Raw genomic sequence first — 22,476 nt, forward strand, 5'->3', positions numbered from 1 at the left:
GCAGCAGTGAGCAGTGCTTGTGTTTTTAATTACTTTAAAATGATGACTCAGGAAAACGTCCTTCACATGTCCTTATTAAAGAAGGCAGAGAGGAAGACGTCGTGTTCTGAGACACATAAGCTGGACGTCCGTCCCACTGCTGTCTTTTAAAGATCAGAGTATAAACTTCATCTCCTCTGCAGACCAGTTTCTGGGTTCCATCATGTTAAATATTCTAAACCTTGGCTTTGACGCAAACGCAGAATGTACTTACATTTTCCGATAGGGAATGTAATCAGATAGAAGCATTTGCTCAGATATTATTATTCTATTTAACAGATTATTCACAGGATTACCCACCTTGTTCAGTTGGATAGATATTCCAAATGGGCTCAGGCGGACTAGACTATTCCCATTGAGGTGTTTACATGGGCATATTCTATTCCGATTGAGCTATTAGTTGGATTAGTAACAGATTATCAAGATGTATGTAAATATGGATAATGTGTCCTGCGACATGATTTAGGTCTGAATGGGTTAAATGCTCAGGCACTGTGAGTCAAATCACTGAACACAATGAGCACTCGGCTATAGTCTGTACTGCCATATAAAACTCCAACAAAATTAAAAAGAGCTTTACTTAACTGTCTGTTTCAGGCTTTGCTTGTCCAAGTAGCTGATGCTAAAAAGCTTAAATGGACACGTTTGTTATCTTGATGCTAATATTAAGTAAGAATTCCCATTGACAGGCTAATGGAAATATGGCTTTATAAAAATTTAATCCTGAAGCATTCCAAAACCTTGTCCCACATGCTGTTTTTATTGTCCCTGGGACGTCTGGAGCTCTACTGCAATAAACCATGTCACATTAAACCATTCTGAGTGAGTTTGTTTACATCTCAACCACTGAATTGTGCAGACATGATGAGAATTATTAGAATTATTAGAATAATTTCATAATAATTTAAGTTGCAGTTCTTAGTTTTTCAACTTGGCCTTTAATGAGTTATCGTTGTTGCGATCGAGATACATTTGTCTTGGAAAAAAAAAAGTATTATAAAAATATGTAGAGCCGGCATCTCTGGTGCAACTAGAGCATCCCAGAAAGAACAGCACATCCACACTCAGGGAATGTAATCTTTCTGAATTTTTTGCGTTTTTTGAACTGAACAAGCTCAGGAGAGGTGCCTGTGTTTCGCCCCGTCAGAAAATGACTTTACTCTCCCTTTTTGATTTTTGAAATGCTGAAATATTTATTGAATTATACATTTGGTCATATTGCCCAGCTCTGCCATGCCCCTGTTTCCTGTCTGCTCTGGCCTTGTCTGGTCAGGTCAGGCCGCTGTGTGGATGACGTGACACCCCCCCCCCCCCATCTTTCTTTTGCTCAGGCTGCCTGCGGAGCTGTGAGTTGAGTCAGCAGGAGCTGTGCAGTGCTGGCTCTCAGACACACAGCAGCTAGCCTCCACCTCCACACACACACACACACACACACACACAATGATCCGGGATGGGCCCACTGCGCTCTCCATGCGCCGGGCTGTGTGGGCCGAGGCTTTGTCTGAAAATAGAAAAGCCGACTGCCTGTTTCTGTGGCCTCTCCTCTCCCTTCCTCTCTCCTTCTCTCGCTCTCTCTCTCTCTCTCTCTCTATCTCCTTCATATTTCTCTCTCCCTCCGTCTCTGTCACTCTCTCTGTTTCTTCACTCTCTCTCTGTTTCTGCTCTGTCGCCTCTCTGTCTCTATCTCCTTCATATTTCTCTCTCTCTCCATCTCTGTCTCTCTCTTTCTTTCTCTCTTTCTCTGTCCCTCTCTCTCTCTTTCTTTCTCCCTCTCTCTCTCCCTCCTCCTCTGAAGCCCTGGGGGAATTTCAGGCTGCTCGTCAGCTCATTAAAACCTCACCCAAATCAAAAGAGTAATTAACTTCACAGCGAACGCAGGAGCAGAGTGAGATTGATATCTCTCGCCCGCTGCTCGCTTCGCACTGGGGTTTTATTCACGTCCTCTGTGTGAGTTTATGCCTGATAGCATGGGGTCAGAAATTCAGCTAGACCTTAGTGATATGATTTATAGCATTTTAAATGTATATGACTTGGTTTCTAAACCCTGTGAGATTCTTTGTACTGTTATGGTTTGTATATGACTTTCTGGACCTGAATGATGAACTTAATATGGTTACGAATGTATTTGACTTTGTAGCTTGAGCTCTGTTATGAAACTGTTATGAATATGGCTGTGACATTCAAACCAAGAGGTACCTGAATCCACATTTCATCTCTCTTTTTCTCTTGATGTGGGATTTTTGAATTCCTCTTTGCTTGTGCTGGATGTCGTGTGTTTGACCTTTCTGCTAGAGTTCAGGCTGCTGTTTCCTCATGGAGTTACTGACCACTCGGGATATTTTAATATGCTTAGCATAAAGGAGGTTTCCGACAATTGGACCAGATGAAAGCACTCAGAGGCAGCTGGTGGTGGGCTGTTTGTTCAGGATGTAACGTGTCTGTGTGATCTGCATGGCAGGGAAGCTGTGGTCGCGGAGCATCAAAGTGGCCTACAACATCCTTCACAAACTGGGAACCAAGCAGGAGCCCATGGTCAGGCCAGGAGACCGGGTGAGCAACAGGACCGATGCTGAAGCCTTCTCTTTCACAGATCATTATGATTTATCAATTTAAACAATTAATTTAAAATAAAATTATTAAGCTTTGGAAGTAAGGTGGACAATATTCATTGTTACCATGAACAAATATTACACAAAATAATCACTCTTGGAGCAAAACCTCAGGTCCCGCAAAAAAATAGAAGAAGGAAAAAACTTTGTTCACAAAGTGAACATAAAAGTATTTTATGCTAAATTGTTCTGGACATTTTGTATTTGTCCAATCATCATGAAAAGATGTAAATTAAGTAAAAAATAATTTTATTTTTATGTATGTATGTGTTTATTTGCTGAGAAAAGTATTAATTTTTGAATAAACAAAAAATATATAAATAATAATTAGTGATTTTTTGGATTTTCTGGAGTGTGTTTGTTTAACCATCTCCAAGCCTCTCCTCGAGGAAGTCCAGTATTATATGTAGTTAAAAAGCAGCTCCTGGTTTGACCAATCAGAGCTCAGTAAATTGAGCTCATGATGTCATTAATGTAATGATATTAACGAGTCTCTGTGGCGGCTGTGAAGGGATCAAGGAAAAATATGGACCCAAGAAATTCTTGTTACTTTTTATAGTTTTTATGTTTATTTGAATTATGAATATGATTTTATTGTAATGTATATTGTGATAAACTCACTGCTGAGGTACATTGTTTAAAATGTGCTTAGATGCCTAAAACTTTCACACAGTACAGTTTATTTTGAATTTACATTCTTTACTGACAGTTTCAGATTTGTTTCTTTTGATGCCAGGAAATGAAACTATAGATTCAATTTTTTTTTTTACAGAACAAAATTGCAGCAGTAACTTTCCATAAAATTAAGATAATTTAAGATAATCCTTTATTAGTCCCACAGCGGGGAAATTCACCATGCTACAAAGGCAAAGGGATACCAAGGCATTGAAGAAGAGAATTAACAAATAATCAACCTTGTTAATTACTTAACCTTGTTAAGGTTACAGTTTCTGACTTATGGCTGTATACGCAATATAAAAAAAACTGAAGAAAAAAAATCTAAGATGAAAAGCTGTACTCTATCCTTTACCTCAACTCTATGACTATTCATAAAAATGAATAAATGAAATAAAATAAACAAAAAAATCACACTTATGAGGATATTTTAAATTATATGATTCAAATCATACTTAAACTGAAATTGAAAAATAAAATTGAAAATTTAGAATCGGCACTTTCTCTGCTCATTTGAATGAGCTGTGAAAGAGAAATAATGAATACCTAAATTACACCATGTTCTTCTTATCATTGGCACTTTGACTTACACCGACTAACTTGACTCTTCTTCCTTTATACACTCTAATTCTCATTTAAGGAATGCGTGGTTACTCTCACTTTGGTGTCATGTCAGTGGTTCTGTCTAGCGTCTGACACTTCCCCCTCTCCCCCACGCTCTCTCTCTCTTATCTCTCTGTGAGCAGGTGGCGCTCGTGTTCCCCAACAACGACCCCGCCGCCTTCATGGTGGCCTTCTATGGCTGCCTACTGGCTGAGGTTGTGCCTGTGCCCATCGAGGTGCCACTCACTAGGAAGGTGAGGATACAAACTGCCCTGCACAGACTTTACAGCATCTACTGAGGCCCAGCTAGCTCTTGTGCAGCGCATGACTGGACAGTTTGAGTGCGCACTAATGATTTTAGCCTTGAATTTCTTGCCCTGGACATGTTTTCTGGGGATCTGCTACAACCTCCTGCCCAGACTGGTGCTTTGTGCCCATTATGACAGATCATTAACTGCTTGAACCATAAGAATTCATATGTAGTCTCACACTTAAATTCACCTGGCCAGTGCAATGTCCAATCGGAATGCAGTAGGAAACTCAGGAAGTGTCCAAACAAAGCCATGTAGCTCCAAGACAGCAACTTTAGACGAAAAGGCAAAAATGCTCTTAAATTTTAATGTAAGCTTTTTTTTTTAATTATGTAGAGAAATAAAAAAGAAATTCCATTTACATGGTTTATATATGACAGCAACAATATTGCTTTATAATATCATACATGCCATATATAACAGATTTTGTCACAAAGCAGCTTTACAGAAAATCCAGGTCCAAGCCATCATGGGTGTCGTCATCTCTTTTTTATTAAAGGAAATAATGATTATTTAATAGACAATTCACCATTAAAAACACTTTATCATTACATATTTGATGTAATATGTAAAATGTTTTTTATCCAGAGTAGTTTGCTTCGGTTTTATCCAGAGTAGTTTGCTTCGGGTTTTATCCAGAGTAGTTTGCTTCGGGTTTTATCCAGAGTAGTTTGCTATCTATTACTGGACAGTAAAAGTCGAAAGGATAAAAGCTAGTTTGAAAAAGTTTGAAAATTGCTCTGGCTCCATTTTGCCAAAGTCGTGTTAGACACGTCTTGCATTTGCGACTGGTGATACAGTGGGATCACTCCACAGAAAAGATGAAGTCAGAGCCTCATCTGCATTTATTTGCATGTATTTTAACAAATTAATTTTATATTTCTATAATAGAAATTTCTAATAGAAAATGTACTGAAATTTTAGCTTTATCGCAGCTTTTTATTATAACAAATACTGTTTGTGAAATAGACGATTTACAATTAAAAATGCTTTATCACTATATATTTAAGAGATGATAAAAAGCTAGTCTGACGTAAAGTTAGAAAATTTCTCGGGACACTTCTTGTTCATAATGGGATCCCGCCACATGAAAGACGATGTCAGAGCCTCATCTGCATCATGTACTACTGCGTCCAGATGACAACAGATTGCGCACAATAAATGTCATGTAGTCTGAGCACTGCATCAATTCTGGGATTGTGTAAGTCATGCAGTGTCCACTTTGAAGCTGGACAGACAGGATTTAATCTTCATTTTTGACTGTGTTACAAGCTGCAGCGCCACTGCCAACGCCCCCCCCACCCCCCATTTCTTGCAGCATAACCTCAAAGCTTGAGCTTCCGGTATGCAGTGCCAAGGCAACAGGCTTCATGATACTAAATATTAATATCTCTGCATTATTCATGTTTAATGTTAAGTGTTATGAAGGCCTTATGGAAACTTAAGCTCTGAGCGCTGTAAATATTGCAGGCGCCCCTCGTCTATTTTTGATAGCCACTGTTTTTTGTCAACTCCCAGTCTGAATGTGTCTTTGTGGAGGCGCAGGCCTTGTCCTGCTGAAATGCATACGTTGGAATTTCTCGCTGTAGAGAACGGAGTGAGGTGTGTGCTAGTGTGAGTGTGTGTGTGTGTGTGTGTGTGTGTGTGTGTGTGTGTGTGTGTGTGTGTGTGTGTGTGCGTGCGTGCGTGCGTGTGTGTGTGTGTGTGTATGTATGGGGAAGTGGCTCAGCCTTTTGGCAAGGCTCAGTCCGATCCCTCATCAGTCCAAAAATTCCAGGAAAAGGACCTTGAAACTGGCAGAACACTCTCTGGCTTCCTTTCCCTGCAGCTCCACACAGAGTCCAATAAAACTCTGTCCGCATTCCAGCTGAAAGGCGGCCGGATCTCTTTGCACTTGTTGCACGGAGTCACCAGAGCTGAGCAGAAATCACCAAAGTACCGCTTTGAACCGCTTCAACCGCTGGATTATTCTTTAACATCGTCAGTTTTAATGGGGAATTCCACCTATTTCCCAAAATTTCTTTTGTCTTTCAGAGTGGTTTGATGTGAAGTGATGCCCTGTAGAGAAGCTTACTGGCTCAGTATAGTGGTAGTGATAGGAACCAGGGGTCATTATGTCTATAACCCAACACTGTCTCAGGCATCATTCATCATATCGGAAGTTATTTCATGTTTAACTTTCGTGTACTTTGAGGTGTGTTAAACACCTGATGTCTGGTTCCTCTAACCACCAGTGTCAATGGTTTTGAGTCTACTTTCTCTAAAATTAGAGTGAAAATTATTAAGACTGTGTTGAATAGTAGGTGGCACGGTGGTGCAGTGGGTAGCACTGTTGCTTCACAATAAGGGCCTGGGTTTGATTCCCTGGGTGGGCGACCAGGGTCCTTGCTGTGTGGAGTTTGCATGTTCTCCCCGTGTCTGGGTGGATTTCCTCCAGGTCCAAAGACATGAAGTTAGGCCAATTGGTTATGCTTAGTTGCTCCTAGGTGTGAGTGAATGTACACCATATTTCCAAAAGTATTGGCTTGTCTGCTTTCACACGCATATGAACTTGAGTGACATCCCATTCTTAATCCATAGGGTTTAATATGATGTCGGCCCACCCTTTGCAACTATAAATTCTTCAACACTTTTGGGAAGGCTTTCCACAAGGGTTAGGAGTGTATTTATGGGAATTTCTGACCGTTCTTCCAGAAGCGCATTTGTGAGGTCAGACACTGATGTTGGATGAGAAGGTCTGGCTTGCAGTCTCCACTCTAATTCATCCCAAAGGTGTTCTGTCGGGTTGAGGTCAGGACTCTGTGCAGGCCAATCAAGTTCTTCCACACCAAACTCGCTCATCCATGTCTTTATGGACCTGCTTTATGCACTGGAGCGCAGTCATGTCGGAACAGGAAGTTGCCATCCCCAAACTGTTCCCACAAAGTTGGGAGCATGAAATTGTCCCAAATCTCTTGGTGCTAAAGCATTAAGAGTTCCTTTCACTGGAACTAAGGGGCCCAACTCCTGAAAAACAACCCCACACCATGATCCCCCCTCCACCAAACTTTACACTTGGCACAATGTAGTCAGACAAGTACCGTCTCCTGGCAACCGCCAAACCCAGACTCGTCCATTGGATTTCCAGAGAGAGAAGCGTGATTGTTCACTCCAGAGAACACGTCTCCACTGCTCTAGAGTCCAGTGGCGGCGCTTTACACCACTGCATTCCACGCTTTGCATTGCGCTTGGTGATGTAAGGCTTGGATGCAGCTGCTCAGCCATGGAAACCCATTCCATGAAGCTCTCTACGCTGTTCTTGAGCTGATCTGAAGGCCACATGAAGTTTGGAGGTCTGTAGTGATTGACTCTGCGCACTATGCTCCTCAGTGTAGTGAATTTATCAGGGTTAAAGACTGACCTTCGTCATTTTGAATTTAAAAATTTATCTTTATTAGATCACATGAACACACTGGGTCATCAAAACACCCAGAGATACGCTCAACTGGAAGTGTGGTTGGTCAGCACACAAAAAACCTGGTTGGCCGTGTTTGTGATAACAATTAACAAGAGGTATATTTTGCAGCTCTGTTATGCAACATAATCTGTTATGTAATTGAAGTGTGGCTCCACATACAGGCCTTTGCAGTCTAAGGGGTTATACATGTTCAGCTTTGTGGAAAAACACATACAAATGCACACACACGTTAGTTTACAGGCTGTTTTGGAAACACAGTCATCTCTCGCAGCTTAACTTCAGAAATAGGCCCCGGCCGCCCCCGGTGGTGTATTTCTGGCAGGTGCTGATGGATGTTTTGTATTGTGAGGCTGTTTAAAGCATGGCTTCGTGTTCTCTCTGCTTGGCATGATCTAGGACGCGGGCAGCCAGCAGATTGGCTTTCTCCTGGGCAGCTGTGGTGTGACAGTGGCTTTGACCAGCGATGCGTGCCACAAGGGGCTGCCCAAAGGACCCACCGGGGAAATACCCCAGTTCAAAGGTCAGTCTGATTCAGTCAACACGGCAGCATGTATAGAGGTGTAGAATGAAGAAAGGAAAAGAGTGTGTGTGGGAGCGTGATGGGGCACCAAGGTCACGAAGGAGGAGTGTGTGTGTGTGTGTTTGTGTGTGTGATCTGATCTAAGCCAGGACGCCTGCAGTCAGCATTTTTGCCCTCAGCTGCAGTGAGACGACGTTATAAATAGCATAGGCAGAGGTAACGAGTTTGTGATACTGCTGTAGTGCTGATAAAGAACAGAAAACACTGAATGTTTATTTATGCAGAGAGACAGAATCTTAAAAGGAGACACATCCATGTTAGCCATTAGAAGTAGTGATGCGCCGAAATGACAATTCCTAGCTGAAAGTCAAAATTCAGGACACACTTAGCCAAAAGACCTAGGATGACCATATGTGCTCTTTTTCCAGGACTTCAAAAATGTGTCTGGCCAGTGTTTCCAAAAAAAAAAAAAAACTGAATTAAAAAAAAAAAAAGAATATAAAATCAAATATGGTCACCTTATGAAAACTGAATTCAAAAACCAAAATGAAGTTTATTTTTTTTTTATTTGTTGTTTAAATAAACATAAAATATTAAAACCAAAAGGTAAAGAAAAAAATATTATTTTGTAATTGCAGTAGAACAAATCTGAGATGACACTGAGCTAACAGCAAGTAAAACAGTTTCCTTCAAATGTCCTTCAGATCCTAAAACACCCTTATATAGTCATAAATTAGATTCGTGATTCAAGATTTCTATCTCAGCATGAATCTCAATGTTTGTAGTTAATTCTAATTTGGTTTAAATGTACCTTCAGTAATCGTAGTCCTGTTTAATTCCATCTCACTGTAATGTAAAAACCTGCTAATACTTATGGCTGTGTGCTACACATTTATTGTTATTGAGTGTGATATCTGTTACATAATGCTGACATGAGCATGTAGCATTTACCAACTATGTTTCAGACTGAAGAAATGACATTGATTTTCTGTACAAGTCACTCAGTCAAATGTCTAAGATACTATATTAAAGATCCTCCTCTGGTCTGGTCCAATAGTGGTACAGTTACCTAATGAATTACATTTACACTCACTGGCCACTTTATTAGGTGCTTGTTAACACAAATAGCTGATCAGCCAATCACACGGCCGCAACTCAGTGCATTTAGGCATGTAGAGGTGGTCAAGATAATTTGCTGAAGTGCAGACCGAGCATCAGAACGGGGAAGAAAGGGGATTTAAGGGACTTTGAACGTGGCGTGGTTGTTGGTGCCAGACGGGCTGGTCTGAGTATTTCAGAAACTGCTGATCTGCTGGGATTTTCACGCACAACCATCTCTAGGGTTCACAGAGAACTGTCCAAAAAGAGGAAATATCCAGTGAGCGGTCAGTTGTGTGGACAAAAATGCCTTGTTGATGTGAGAGGTCAGAGGGGAATGGGCAGACTGGTTCCAGATGATAGAAAGGCAACAGTAACTCAAATAACCGACCAAAATCTCTGAGGAACGTTTCCAACACCTTCTTGAAAGTCTGCCTGGAAGAATTAAGGCAGTTCTGAAGGCAAGGGGGTCCAACCTCTTACTAGCTAGTGTACCTAATAAAGTGTCTGGTGAGTGTATATTCCGTACTGACAGGGTCAAGGCTGCACTTGTGACTTCTTGCTATTTGTTTCAATATCAAAACATTAAAAAAGTAAAAAACTAAGCAAGAACTTTCCACCAGATTCATATTGTAGAAATATATCTCCTCTTTTAGTTTGTTTCTGAGCTACAAGTGTACAAATAAGTATGACCGTGATAACGGTGACTCCTGAGGGTCAATCACATTATCTGTCTGATTATTGCTGCTGCCGCTGATGATGATGGTGATTACAGATACTAAATTACTTTTAAAGGCCTCATGCTAAAGTATGGCTATAGATGCTTTCATTAAACCTGTTTGTTGTTGGTGTGCACCACAGGGTGGCCCAAGCTGCTGTGGTTCGTCACAGAATCCAAACACCTCTCCAAGCCACCTCGTGATTGGTTCCCTCATATCAAAGACGCAAACAACGACACCGCCTACATAGAGGTAAGCATCCCAAAACTGCTCTTTAGTCCGGTGTCTCTTAGGACTAGGAGCCTGAATAGAAGCTTGGATGAGGTGTCACTTCTATTCGACCGTTTTTCCTGACCACAGAGTGAATTTTTCCTCATTCTGCCACTGTAAATTGCCCGTATTTTCCCTGTTGCTGGAACCCATCGCATCGACATCCGTTTTCCATATGCTATTTTCCCCAGCCGCTTTAAACTCTATTACGATCTCTCATTCTTGGATATTCCATATCTTGAGCCTGCCTGCAGGGTGGAATAAAAATCAATAGTTCCTATCAACGTGCAGCAGCGGACCTGCCTTCCATTAGCGGCGTATCACAGAGTGGCTGATGAATGATTAACGCATGCTTAATTGTGAAGTGAGGCTTATGTCGGGGGTTTTAAGATAAGATAATGGCTTTTCCTGTTAATTCACAACAAGGTAGTACAGTACGTCAGAGTGAACACGGCTGCCCCAGTCTAGGATTATTGATCATGTGGAGAATAAACCCTCAGCCCATCCATCATGAAGACAGAGAAATCCGAGACACCTCGTACGCATGCAGTTCTATTATCAGACACAATGCAGAATGTAAAGGCTCAGATCTCAGTTAGCTGCATTAGAGCTACTGCTTATATGGTGCTGAAACTTGGCAAATTTAAGTAGCAGCTCGTAACACTTTGTTTTGCATTTTTAATATGTGCTGTAGTGTAGTTTTGCATTTTTAAAATACGTTGTTTTAGGGTGCCTCTTAAAAAGGAATTCCACCAATTTTTCCAAATTCCTGCATAATTAAATGGTTAAGATGTGAGCAGAGTCATTCGGAGTGGTCTGATGTGAAATGCTATTTTCTAGAGAAGCATTCTGAGTAGAATTGTGGAATTGTTCACAGTGGTGGTGATAGGAATCGAATGTCTGAAGAGTTTAATGCCTCTAACAGCGCACTCACAGAAAGTTACTAAATGAAATGGTTATGAATATGCTGACTGATGTCTGAGACAATGTTTTATGATAGTTTTAGGAATATTTTGGGCATTTTTTCACTGCAGAAGGTGCCTGCAAGGTGCTTTTAGGCAAAGAAAAAGTGTAGAAACTCCGAAGACACGTATAGGTTCACTGGTGGTTTTGGATAGTAAATAAAATGTCTGTGTTTGTGTTGTAGATTTGATGACCCCTGCTTCCCATCAGCACCACTGTAAAGAAATTGGCAACTTTGAAAGATTGCTGAAATTCCCATTTAACATCTGCCCAGGCACAGCTGAAAGCCTTTTGTGCTAACTATGGCTCATTTAGAGTAACTTGCCAAAACATCAGCAAAAACATATCCCTTCTTTAGTTCTCCAATGTGGCTGTGAAATGAATATATCTAACAAGTTCATAAAGCTTTTTTTTTCTTAAAGATTTTTTTAACAGCACTGTCCAAATCGCATGTCTAAATTATTGCACAGTTATCTCATCAAACTGCTTAAAATTTTAAGTAGATGTGCACATTTTACAGTTAATTTGATTTTGTTGCCCAGCTGTTTCTTCAAAAACTGAATTTTGTGTGTCCAGAAATGGATGCTTGTGTGTGTTTCAGCTGATAGTTGATGACATGGCATGTGTGTGTGTGTGTGTGTGTGTGTGTGTGTGTGATTGAGTACAGTATAAAACCTGTAAGGATGGAAGTGTCTTGGGCGTGACGGTGATGAGGATTGCTCTGCTCACACACTGCCAGGCCCTCACACAGTCCTGCGGCTACACTGAGGGTGAGTATCCACACACATTTGTTTTAATTATGCATCATTTAATTATGTAAAATGTTATGAATGTATCAAATATTTATGTAAGTACTTTTATTTCATAATAATATGTCCCATATATTTTTATGGACTGAGGAGTTCAAATTTGAACTCTTTGGATGCAACACAGTCTTTCAGTCTTTTCTGCAACCATCTGTCCACCATAGTGGAGGATCGGTGCAAGTTTTGGGGATGTATAACATCGGAAATTAGTGATTTGTTTTTGTTTGAAAGTGCTGTGGATGCCCATTAATGCAAACAGATTTTAAGATATCATCTGGAAAAAAAATTATTGGGAGGAAATTCATTCTACAGTAGTTATCAAACAAAGAAGCTGCTGGTGTTCTCAGAACAATGGACTGGACACTCTAGAGTCCAGACCTCAGTATCATTGAATCCGTTTTGGATTATCTGGATCATGAGAGGCAGAAAATGTTGTGAACTTCTCAGAGTAAACTTTGGAGGTTTGGAAAAAAATATTCCTGTAGATTTCTTTGAAAAACTGAAAACAAGACAGAAAATAGAGGCTGTAATAAAGGCAAAGGGTGCAAAAACTGATTATCTATTTAGTTGTTAAAGCTTCTGTGCAGATTTCTGGTGAATATTTCTAGATATTACATTATTTTATCCAGGGACTGAAAAAAATAACTTGTAGTTAATGAGTATTTTGACTGGAAATTAAATCAAATAAAGGTTGTTCTTTGAATTTTGCATAGTACTGTTTGCCCACATTCCATTGGGGCTAGTATATGTCATGATGTAAATGATACGACTCATTAACCTTGCATTTTGCAATGAATCTCTTTCTCTCTCTTTCTCTGTTCCAGCTGAGACCATAGTGAATGTATTAGACTTTAAGAAGGACGTTGGCCTGTGGCATGGCATTCTTACAGTAAGTTACTCTTGACTGTTGATCATGCCGTCCCAAAGCCAAACGCTCCCACAGAGAAACGATGAGAAATGCTGACATAATGTGTGTATCCCTCAGAGCGTGATGAACATGATGCACGTGATCAGCATTCCCTACTCCCTGATGAAGGTCAACCCGCTCTCGTGGATCCAGAAAGTGTGCCAGTACAAAGGTCTGTCCCTCCACAAGTGAAGTATAAAGCTTGATATGTTCTGAATTATGAATTCCTGGTCTGTAATGGTAATATATTCTGCTGAGGTCTAGTTTAGAGATGTGCATTTTGACTGTTTTTAAGATAAGATAAGATAATCCTTTATTAGTCCCACAGGGAAATTCACAGTATTACAGCAGCAGCAGAGTAACAGGAGTAAGGCACTCAATAATAGAAATGGGAAACAGTATAAACCTTATCCACATTATAAATAATAAAAATTAAAGCTAAATCTCTAGACTATTTACAGGAAAATAAGGATACTAATAAAAAATTTTTGATTTTTATTTTGATACTCTGGTGTCCATAAGAGATCATGAACAGATATCTGGTCAACTGCAAAGAAAGACAAACATTAACTGAAAAATAATGCAGGGCTGAAGGCTTACTTTTTTGGATAACGGCACTGGTGTTACACAAAAGTTTTACATCAGAGAAGCGTGTTTAATTACCCAAAAATGGGAAAATTGGTAGGTTTTCATGCTGGACAATATGAAGCTGCCTCTTCAGATGAGCTAGTAGGCCAACAGTAAGTCAAATAATTCAAATAAATTAACAAATGTCATGTTGGATGCTGACAAGGACTTTTTGGCTGTGTTCACATAACAAGCCCAATAGCTCAATAGCTCTGATCAGCTCTCAGCTGACTGATACGAAGGGGAAAAAGGTGAGATGTGTTGCTTTTCCACCTTTTGCAGGCTTTAACTTCTGTTCGGTGCAGAGTGTTCTCATTAAGGCGGCATTGGTCGTGATTTGGATACGCATCCATTCTAGGAGCACATATGAAAGTGGCTCAGGCCAGATTTTAAAAGATCAGATTTGGGTGTCCACATGGCTCTGAAAGCACCAGAGTCCCATTAGGACAAAAAATCTGATTTGCGCCACTTCAGTCTGGTAATGTGAACGCAGCCTTCGTCTTCTACACAAAGCTTTTCTCCTCAGTGGATGATGTGACAACTTTATTTATTTTAGAACACCAGCTAGAGTAGTTAGTAAAACAGTCATGCAATCTGTGCCTTCTCAGTCACATCCTTAACGACGTGTCTTTCTCAACATGCTCACATTCAGTCACTAGTGTTTCAGAGTAACAAAGTATAACATCGCGTAATGAGTACCCTTATGGTGACTTCATTATTCAAATACTCAGAAACAGTCAACGGATGCTGGTGCACGTCCTTCGTCTAATTGCATCTTGCCCTCGTGTGTGTGTTTGCGTGTGCAGCTAAAGTGGCGTGTGTGAAGAGCAGGGACATGCACTGGGCTCTGGTGGCCCACAGGGACCAGAGAGACATCAACCTGAGCTCACTGCGCATGCTGGTGGTGGCTGATGGATCCAACCCATGTGAGTTAATTATTCACCCATTTCTCTCTCTTTTTATTTATCTCTCTTTTTCTGTGCTCTCATTCTGTCTTTTCTCCCGCCCTCTCCGTGTGGCGCTTTTTTTCTTGCCCTCTCTCTCTTTTTCCCTGACTTTCATGTAACTGTGGTGTGAAAGTTAAGGCATGAGCAGCTGATTGTGTGGATTACGAGGATTCTTGAAAAGCTCTAATGCTTAGAAAACTGTTTATTTGGATGTGCGTGTTTATAAGACATGGTACATATGATAAATAGCATCTTGAATGTTCACGGATGAGCCAAGACATTATGACCACTCACAGATGAAGTGGATAACCTCTCATAACAGCTAGCGCATGTCTAGGTCTGGGATATATTAGAGAGTAAGCAAACAGTTGGTTCTCGTGTTGAATGTGGGAGAAATGGGCAGCGCACAGGGATGAAGGAAAATGTGAACCATCTGCGGAGCCCTGAGGATCAGATTGGGAAACAACAGGCTTAAAACTTTTGCACAGTACTGTGTATAAATCTTTCTGCTGAATTTGTTCAAAGTCGTAGTTCAAAACACATTTTGGGATTTAAACTGACTTAGTTTAGACTAAATCCTTTTGTTTTGAATCACCCTGTAGTTTAATTATGTTTACTTTATTAAAATACATGATTGATCATTCCGTTCTGTCACTGCCCAAACAATCATAACGCTACCGAAACTTTACCAGACGTTTCAGTTAGTCTCACCAGTTTTGGACACACATAAAATAAGTATTTTTCCCTAAAACACAGTGGAAACCTTTACTTGCGAAAATATGTGTTTCGGTAGTGATAATTATTGATGTTCACACTAATTTTCAGACTTTGGGACACATTTACAAAAATAGTGGGATCTAACTGATCATTATATGGCCATGAGGGACAGGGATGCAGTCTCGCTTATTGCCCTAAAAGGCAGGGGTGTGGCTAAATTAAGGCTCCGCCTACAGACTAACACTGTGATTCTGTGTATAGTTTTTTTATAAAGTTTTTGTATAATGTTTTTTTTTTGTTTTTTTTTTAGAAATTCAACTCATCATAAAGCAATTTTAAAAGTAATCCAACATTTAAAAAGTTATTTTCACAAGTGTAAATTTAGGGGTTAGGATTTTGGACAGACACCTCTCAGAAGCAACCCTATAAATGATGATTTTGTATATATTTAGCTTATTACTATCTCTGTTAATACCTTTTATTTAAATAGATCATAACATAACCCTTATAAATATCTAAGGTCTAAAAACATAAATGTTGTAATAGTTTTTACTGTGGGACTGCAGTTTGAACTATTTTGAACGCACACACACACACACATACACACATACACACACACACACACACATACACACATACACACACACACACACATGGTCTTGTATCATAACTGCTCTCTAAGACCTGTACGGGTGTGAGTGTGCTTGCTGTAACGTCACAGTGCATATGAGATAAGTAGTCCAGTGTTGCTATTGGCTCTGATACAGCAACGTTGCACCCACGTCTCCATCACACAGTGAAATGATTTCAATATTAATTAGGAAGTAATGAGAAATCGCTCCACCCTCTCTTAATTTGTTTCTCTCTCTGTCTCTCTCTCTACAGGGTCTATCTCATCATGCGATGCGTTCCTAAACGTCTTCCAGAGTAAGGGGCTGAGGCCGGAGGTCATTTGTCCGTGTGCCAGCTCTCCTGAGGCCCTCACTGTGGCCATCAGGAGGTGAGTAATATCCTGCCACTCTCACACGTGCTACCAGTCCGCAGTCCAGTGCTCTGCTTGTACATGTTTGTGGGTATTTTGGTTGAACATATCGTTGCTGTCAGAAGAAACCTTGTATCCGCAAATATGTTTAAAAACTTTACAGGAGAAGGAAAAACATTCTTAACATGCAATAGATGTAGCAAGATTTTTTTCCAAATAATGTTTGACCATTTCAGCAGACTATGGTATAAATGTTGACACAATTCAAAGGTATCTGGAGTTTTCAAATTATACAAAAAATGCCAAAAACAGAAATACAGTTTTTACAACTATAAACTCATCATTCTTGCAGAATCTGGTCAAAAATGTATGTTATAATTTGTAGTAAATTGCACATTTTATGAACACTTTAGAAATTAACAGTTATCATAGCTATAAAACCTAAATAATTATAGCAGCCTTCACCAGTAGACAGTAATGATGCTAAGTAAAAGCAACATTTAATTATGTAATTTAGGATTGTATCATCTTTCAGATAAAAATATCTTAAAATACAGGCTGAGAAACATAAGCAATGCAGGCTCATAACAATGCAATTTTAAATAAATATGCCAAACACGATGAATATACACTGAAAACATTCACAATGATATTAGACAAAACAGTTACACTTTATTAAAGGATACTGTTCATAAAGGCTACATGACACCTACATAAGCTTGTTGTAACAAATAACATAAACCTTTATAACCCAAAGCTCACAATTTGTGGGCATAACGATAGGTCACTTCAGCCTTTATATCTGCAGAATGGTTTAAGCTTCAGCCATGAGACACATATCAGACAATTCTGACGCGCTAGCATGACGTCATCGAGCTGTGAGCTCAGCATCAGTGAGTAATTCAGCTCTGAAAATCACCCAAAATCCTGATATCATTGCTCTGTTTTTTTGGACTTCATGTTCCAAGAAAGGGTTAAAACAGCAACACGATTCACACATCAGATCACTCATCAGACTCTGTCCTCACCATTCAGAGGGATTTCATCCAACTGTGACCATCCATCAGCCTGCAATCCAGCTCCAAAAACACCCACAACCCCACTCTTTCCTGTTATATTACATCCCTGCTTTAAGGCTTAATATTATCAGAATCAGAATCCTTTATTGATCCCAGAGGGAAATTGCAGTATTATAAACAAAGGGTTAAAAATAGCAACATGATTCACACATAAGAACCACTGTAAAACCTGCTATTAGCTCTCTGCTTTAGCCTTCATATGGCAACAAAAGGGCTAATAAAGACTTATTCCACGAGACATCATCTGTTATAAAGTCTGCATTTGTCAATTTTTATATCAAACTGGCATATGCAACTTTTACAACTCCTGCTGGAATAATTTTGTTAATGTTTACGTAGGGTTATGTCAGTTGTCATTTAGCCTTATGTACACTACCCTAAAGTAAAGTGTTATAGACACAAGTAATAGATGCCATACATGGCTGAGAGTTTAAGAAAGCGTAACTGGTCTCTGGGTCGATAGAAAGACCCACCCTCTGCCCCATCACTCAAGTGTGATGCTGACCAACACTGGTGTCTGTTAGCCGACATAGCAGAATTGGCAGTTAGTGTTCCCTAAGGGCGCTGAGCCGGCAAACGATGTTGCGTTAGTGGTGGACTGAAAAGATGCGGTGGTGCTTCAGATGTCCTGGAGGAAGCTTGTGCTAGCCTTAACCCTAATAGCTTGGTAGTGCATGATGGTGTGGATCTAGCTAGTGGGCGGATTGGACATGGCTAAACTGGGAGGAAAAAACTCTCAATAATAATAATAATAATAATAATAATAATAATAATAATAATAATGCAGGATCAGATCTTAAACATAGTATCAGTTAATGATAAAAAAATATTTTGAATGCCAAACAAGGTTGAGGTTATTTTAGTCTGAACATTTTCTGTGACCACACATTCTCTACAGAGAACAAACTTACACACACTTACACAAACATTACACACATCTAGCAGATTCTACCGTATTGTGGACAAATTGAACCTCTGGCTATAAATCTATTAACATTCTACTGGAAAAAAAATTCACATCAAAATACCAAACTCGCCTATTGTATGAATTTACACAGCTGATATTTTCACATTGCGGAGAGCAATTGAGAACGCAGTTGTCTCAGGGATAAAGGCAATGCAGACGTGCAGACAGTGAGAAGAATCTTCATATAAATTTACTGAATTATTCATTGCTGTCTTCTTTATTTGTGTTTTTAGTACTTACATGAGAAAAAACACAAACTGTGAGACTTTGAAGAATGTAAATAATAAACTCACAATAGCAGACAAGGGAAGGCTCGTTTGAAACAATGACAGTGTATTTGTAAGAGAAAATCCATCAATCAATCAATAAACAAACAAATAAATAATAAAAGGTGGCTATGCAGAATCCTGTCTTTCATCTCTATTTAGCTACAAAATAGTGATGAACACTGCGCTGTCTATCCAAACAGTGTTTTACAACTCTTCTAGAATCTTCTAGGTTGTGTTATAGAGCTCTTGACTCTCTGGTTTGACCAGAGGTACCTAAACTTTTGTATATAATGGTATATATATATCACTGCTGTCGAAAGAAAACCTTGTATCTCCAAAATGGTAACTACAGGAGAAAGAAAAAGCATACTTTACTTTTAATGTAAGTCAATGGAACCAGACTTTTGTCCAAGTAATTTAGGGCTGCTTCTTTTGGTCCAATCATCATAATATTAACACACAATGTAAAGAGCAACAGGCATTTTCAGATTATGTCACCCTATGATATTCTACCCCTACACCTTTTTAACCCCCCAACCTCTCACTCAGCTGTGATCCAGTCCTGCCCCCCTGCCAATACTCACACTCACTCTGCAACCTCACTCCAACCCACTGATTCAGTATGATGCCGTTTTTTCCATGATTCACTATCGTCAGTTCTGTTGAACACACCAGCACCGACTGTGCTTTCAAAGCAGAGACTCAGAGTCTCAGAAGGTCACTTCGAAATCATCTTTAAAACGTTCCTTTATGTCTTTCTAAAGGATACTGGCTCTTATAAGTGACACATCACCACGCCAAGCTCTATATGCCTTTAATGCATTTTCCAAAACCATTTACAAGAAATAATATTTTCTTAGACTGGTCCTGTAATTATGTTCTGGAGAAGGCTGACATATCTCGAGTGTGACCCAGCTGAACGTGGCATATGGTTTTCATTTGGCTGGATTAACTTTGTCTCTGGTCATTCCTTCAGCCTGCGCTCTCTTTCATGACACTGTTCAGATGAAAAAAAAGGCTTTTATGAAGCCCAACAAAAAAAAAATTAAATGAATAAAATTCTAATAAAATCCATGCTGACGGCATTGCGTGCAGAGATGAGAAAAGTCTCCATCCAGCGAGAAACGCCATTCCACACTCAGCCGGTGATAAATAACTTTAATGCTGTTTTTGTCATCGAGGCAGTGACATCATTTAATTTGTAATTCACAGATGTAACCAACAGACCAGTAATGACCCCCTTAGCTGTGCCTCTCACACCCCCTCCCAACACACGAACGCGCCCACATATACACACACACACACACACACACACACACCCTTTTATACCCCATTAAGCAAAAGTGCTTGGAAAGCACGTTTTTGGGTTCACACAGACAGGCATGCTTTTTCATCTTCTGAACTCGTTTCTCTTTTATAAACTTATAATGCCAGTACCACCCACACATAGAGTAGCACTCAAAAGTTTGGACACAGTGTAGGTTTTTCATAATTCTGAATACCTTCTGATGTAGGCTTATGCTTCAGTGCTATACATAGTGTGTTTTTGCTTGTAAAAGCACAAGATATCATTAGAATAAATGCAAATAAACAAAAATGCAGTTATAACAGGGCCTTTTACGGAACAGTCATTGGCTGGCGGTTAGGGAGCCAGCTCTGTGACGGGAAGGTCATCAGTTCAATCCCCTTAGCTGACAGTACATGACTGAAGTGCCCTTGTGCAAGGCACCTAACCCCCAGTTGCTTCGCAGGCGCTGTGGATAGGGCTGCCCACCGCTCTGGGCAGTTGTGCTCACTGCCCTTTAGTGTGTGTGTTCACTAGTGTGTATGTGGGTGTTTCGCTGCACGAATGGGTTAAATGAGTTGAGATGAGTTATAATTCAGTTTGTAATGTCTCTGTCCTTATTCATTAAGTGGAAAATGGTAAAAAAACAAACAAGGAAAACAATTTATATCTAATCTCTTTGAAAATATCTCCTGAAAAAAAGACCTGTACTTAATGGCTGTTGTGACTTGGAAATTAAATAAGTAGTGGTCTCTGACTCTTGCACAGTTCTCTGTATTAAAACTGTGAGCTTCCACTGTTTATTCTGATGCTGATATCAGTCAATAAGGCACTGTTTAGGTATAATAAACCTTAAATCTAAATCTAGAAGTTTATTAGATGTTTAACTGAATTTTTAGCCCCTTAAAGCTTTTTTTGATATGTTTGAAAATGGCCTGAGAAGTGAGCTACATTGAGCTGAATTACCACCTTGAGATCCACTGAAGATGCCCTGAAGGTTCTTTCACCTCCACTTACTGCAGGCCTACTGATGATAGCAACCAGCCACCGGGTCGAGGGGTCCTGTCCATGCAGGGTTTGAGCCACGGGGTCATCAGAGTGGACACAGAGGAGCGCCTTTCCGTCCTCACGGTGCAGGATGTGGGCACGGTCATGCCTGGAGGTACACACACCCACACACACTCACATGAGTCACCTGCGGAGTCGTGAGTCACACACACATACACACACAGTTACACACACGCACACATTCACACCCAAACAAACAAAACGCAGTCAGCCCAGTTTAGTTTTGTAATGTCAATATGGAGTCGGAGAAGCAATATTGTCTGGATTGGTGAGGGATTTTGCAAGTTCACTTCAAACCTTGTTATAAAACTAATAACAACGAGATAGATTTGCCACAGCTTTGTGAAGGGCATGTAAACAACAGTGTGGACAAAACATTTGTTGCAGCTATTGAAATACACATGCCCAGAGGATCTAAATGAAACTACATTAGACCAAAGCAGTAATTGTGATTGATTATCCTAGAGATTGCAACGTGTCCGTTCTTTGCATCGCCATCACTGTAAGACCACCATAGCACAATACTGCATACAGCCTTTTCTTTTCCCAAAAAAAGGCATTAAAATGAAATGTTGCACTTGTTGATGCTTACAGATATTTTGATCACTCCAAAACAAAGCATTACTCCTCTCTTTAAAGGTAGACAGTACATAATGAATCACTCTCATGCCCTGCTCTGTGCTGGGAAATGATCTCAGCTTGATTCGTGGCTAAATTGTGCAATGTTTGAAAAATAATGGGCTCCTGACTATTTTGGAATGAATCTATTTTCTGTATTTGAAGGAGGGGTTTGGTGAAAAATGTCATTTACGCGGTTTTTCCACATACCATGGGTTTAATTGATCAACCAAGTTTCTTTAGTTTAGCGCTGGAGCTACAAGGCTAATGTTACTAATAAACACTAGAAGTCAATAGTCACCCAAACCTTTCCATAAATACACCCCTAAAACTTCCCTTAGTCTATGTGCTGTAGAGCACAGCATGACTTGTTAAGTAAAGCTGCACCAGTACCACTTTTCAATAACGAGTACTGATACCGATACTGACTCTAACCTAACTCACATACAAGTCCTGATGTTTATATAATGACATTTTTAAAATATTTTACTTTGGTAAAATTTGTGTTCTGTGTCACAAATTAAACACACTCAGCGTGGCTAGGTGCTTTACTTTTTTTGGATTATATTTATTGATATGCTTGAGAACTTATTTATTTAAAGAAAGAACAGAAGCTATGGACGTAGTCTGTGGCATCCATATGCTTGCTTGCATGCAAAGGAGGGGGTGGGGAGGGGGGCATTTTGACACAACATTCCTGTTGTCTAAAGTACCTCTTCCCAGCGTACAGACACACAGTAAAGTTTTGTTCACGTTTTATAGTTCACAGTAATACCCGATACTGGCAAGTCTGCCCGACATTAATAAAGACCTGGATAGGTTTGAGAGAAGTTCTGAGAATTTGGGTGACTATTAACTTCTAGTGTTTATTAGCAGTGTTACCCTCATAGCTCCAGCACTAAACTAAAGAAACACAGTTTGAACACCAGAGATGTCTTGG

The 22,476-nt window shown here is 39.9% G+C and overlaps 1 protein-coding gene across 10 annotated transcripts in view; it reads left to right on the top strand.

Annotated features, from left to right (window-relative positions):
* dip2ca (disco-interacting protein 2 homolog Ca) overlaps positions 1–22,476 on the top strand; it is a 167,501-nt gene that overhangs the window by 107,471 nt on the left and 37,554 nt on the right. For all 10 annotated transcript variants that reach the window (XM_037534029.1, XM_017710432.2, XM_017710438.2 and 7 more), the window contains 10 exons: positions 2,498–2,589; positions 4,070–4,180; positions 8,091–8,214; positions 10,174–10,283; positions 11,932–12,034; positions 12,895–12,959; positions 13,056–13,149; positions 14,411–14,530; positions 16,154–16,268; positions 20,873–21,012. In XM_037534029.1, coding sequence (XP_037389926.1) covers positions 2,498–2,589; positions 4,070–4,180; positions 8,091–8,214; positions 10,174–10,283; positions 11,932–12,034; positions 12,895–12,959; positions 13,056–13,149; positions 14,411–14,530; positions 16,154–16,268; positions 20,873–21,012 — 1,074 coding nt within the window. The remainder of the gene's footprint in view (positions 1–2,497; positions 2,590–4,069; positions 4,181–8,090; positions 8,215–10,173; positions 10,284–11,931; positions 12,035–12,894; positions 12,960–13,055; positions 13,150–14,410; positions 14,531–16,153; positions 16,269–20,872; positions 21,013–22,476) is intronic.

The sequence above is a fragment of the Pygocentrus nattereri genome, chromosome 24 (assembly GCF_015220715.1).
Source record: "Pygocentrus nattereri isolate fPygNat1 chromosome 24, fPygNat1.pri, whole genome shotgun sequence".
NCBI lineage: Eukaryota > Metazoa > Chordata > Actinopteri > Characiformes > Serrasalmidae > Pygocentrus > Pygocentrus nattereri.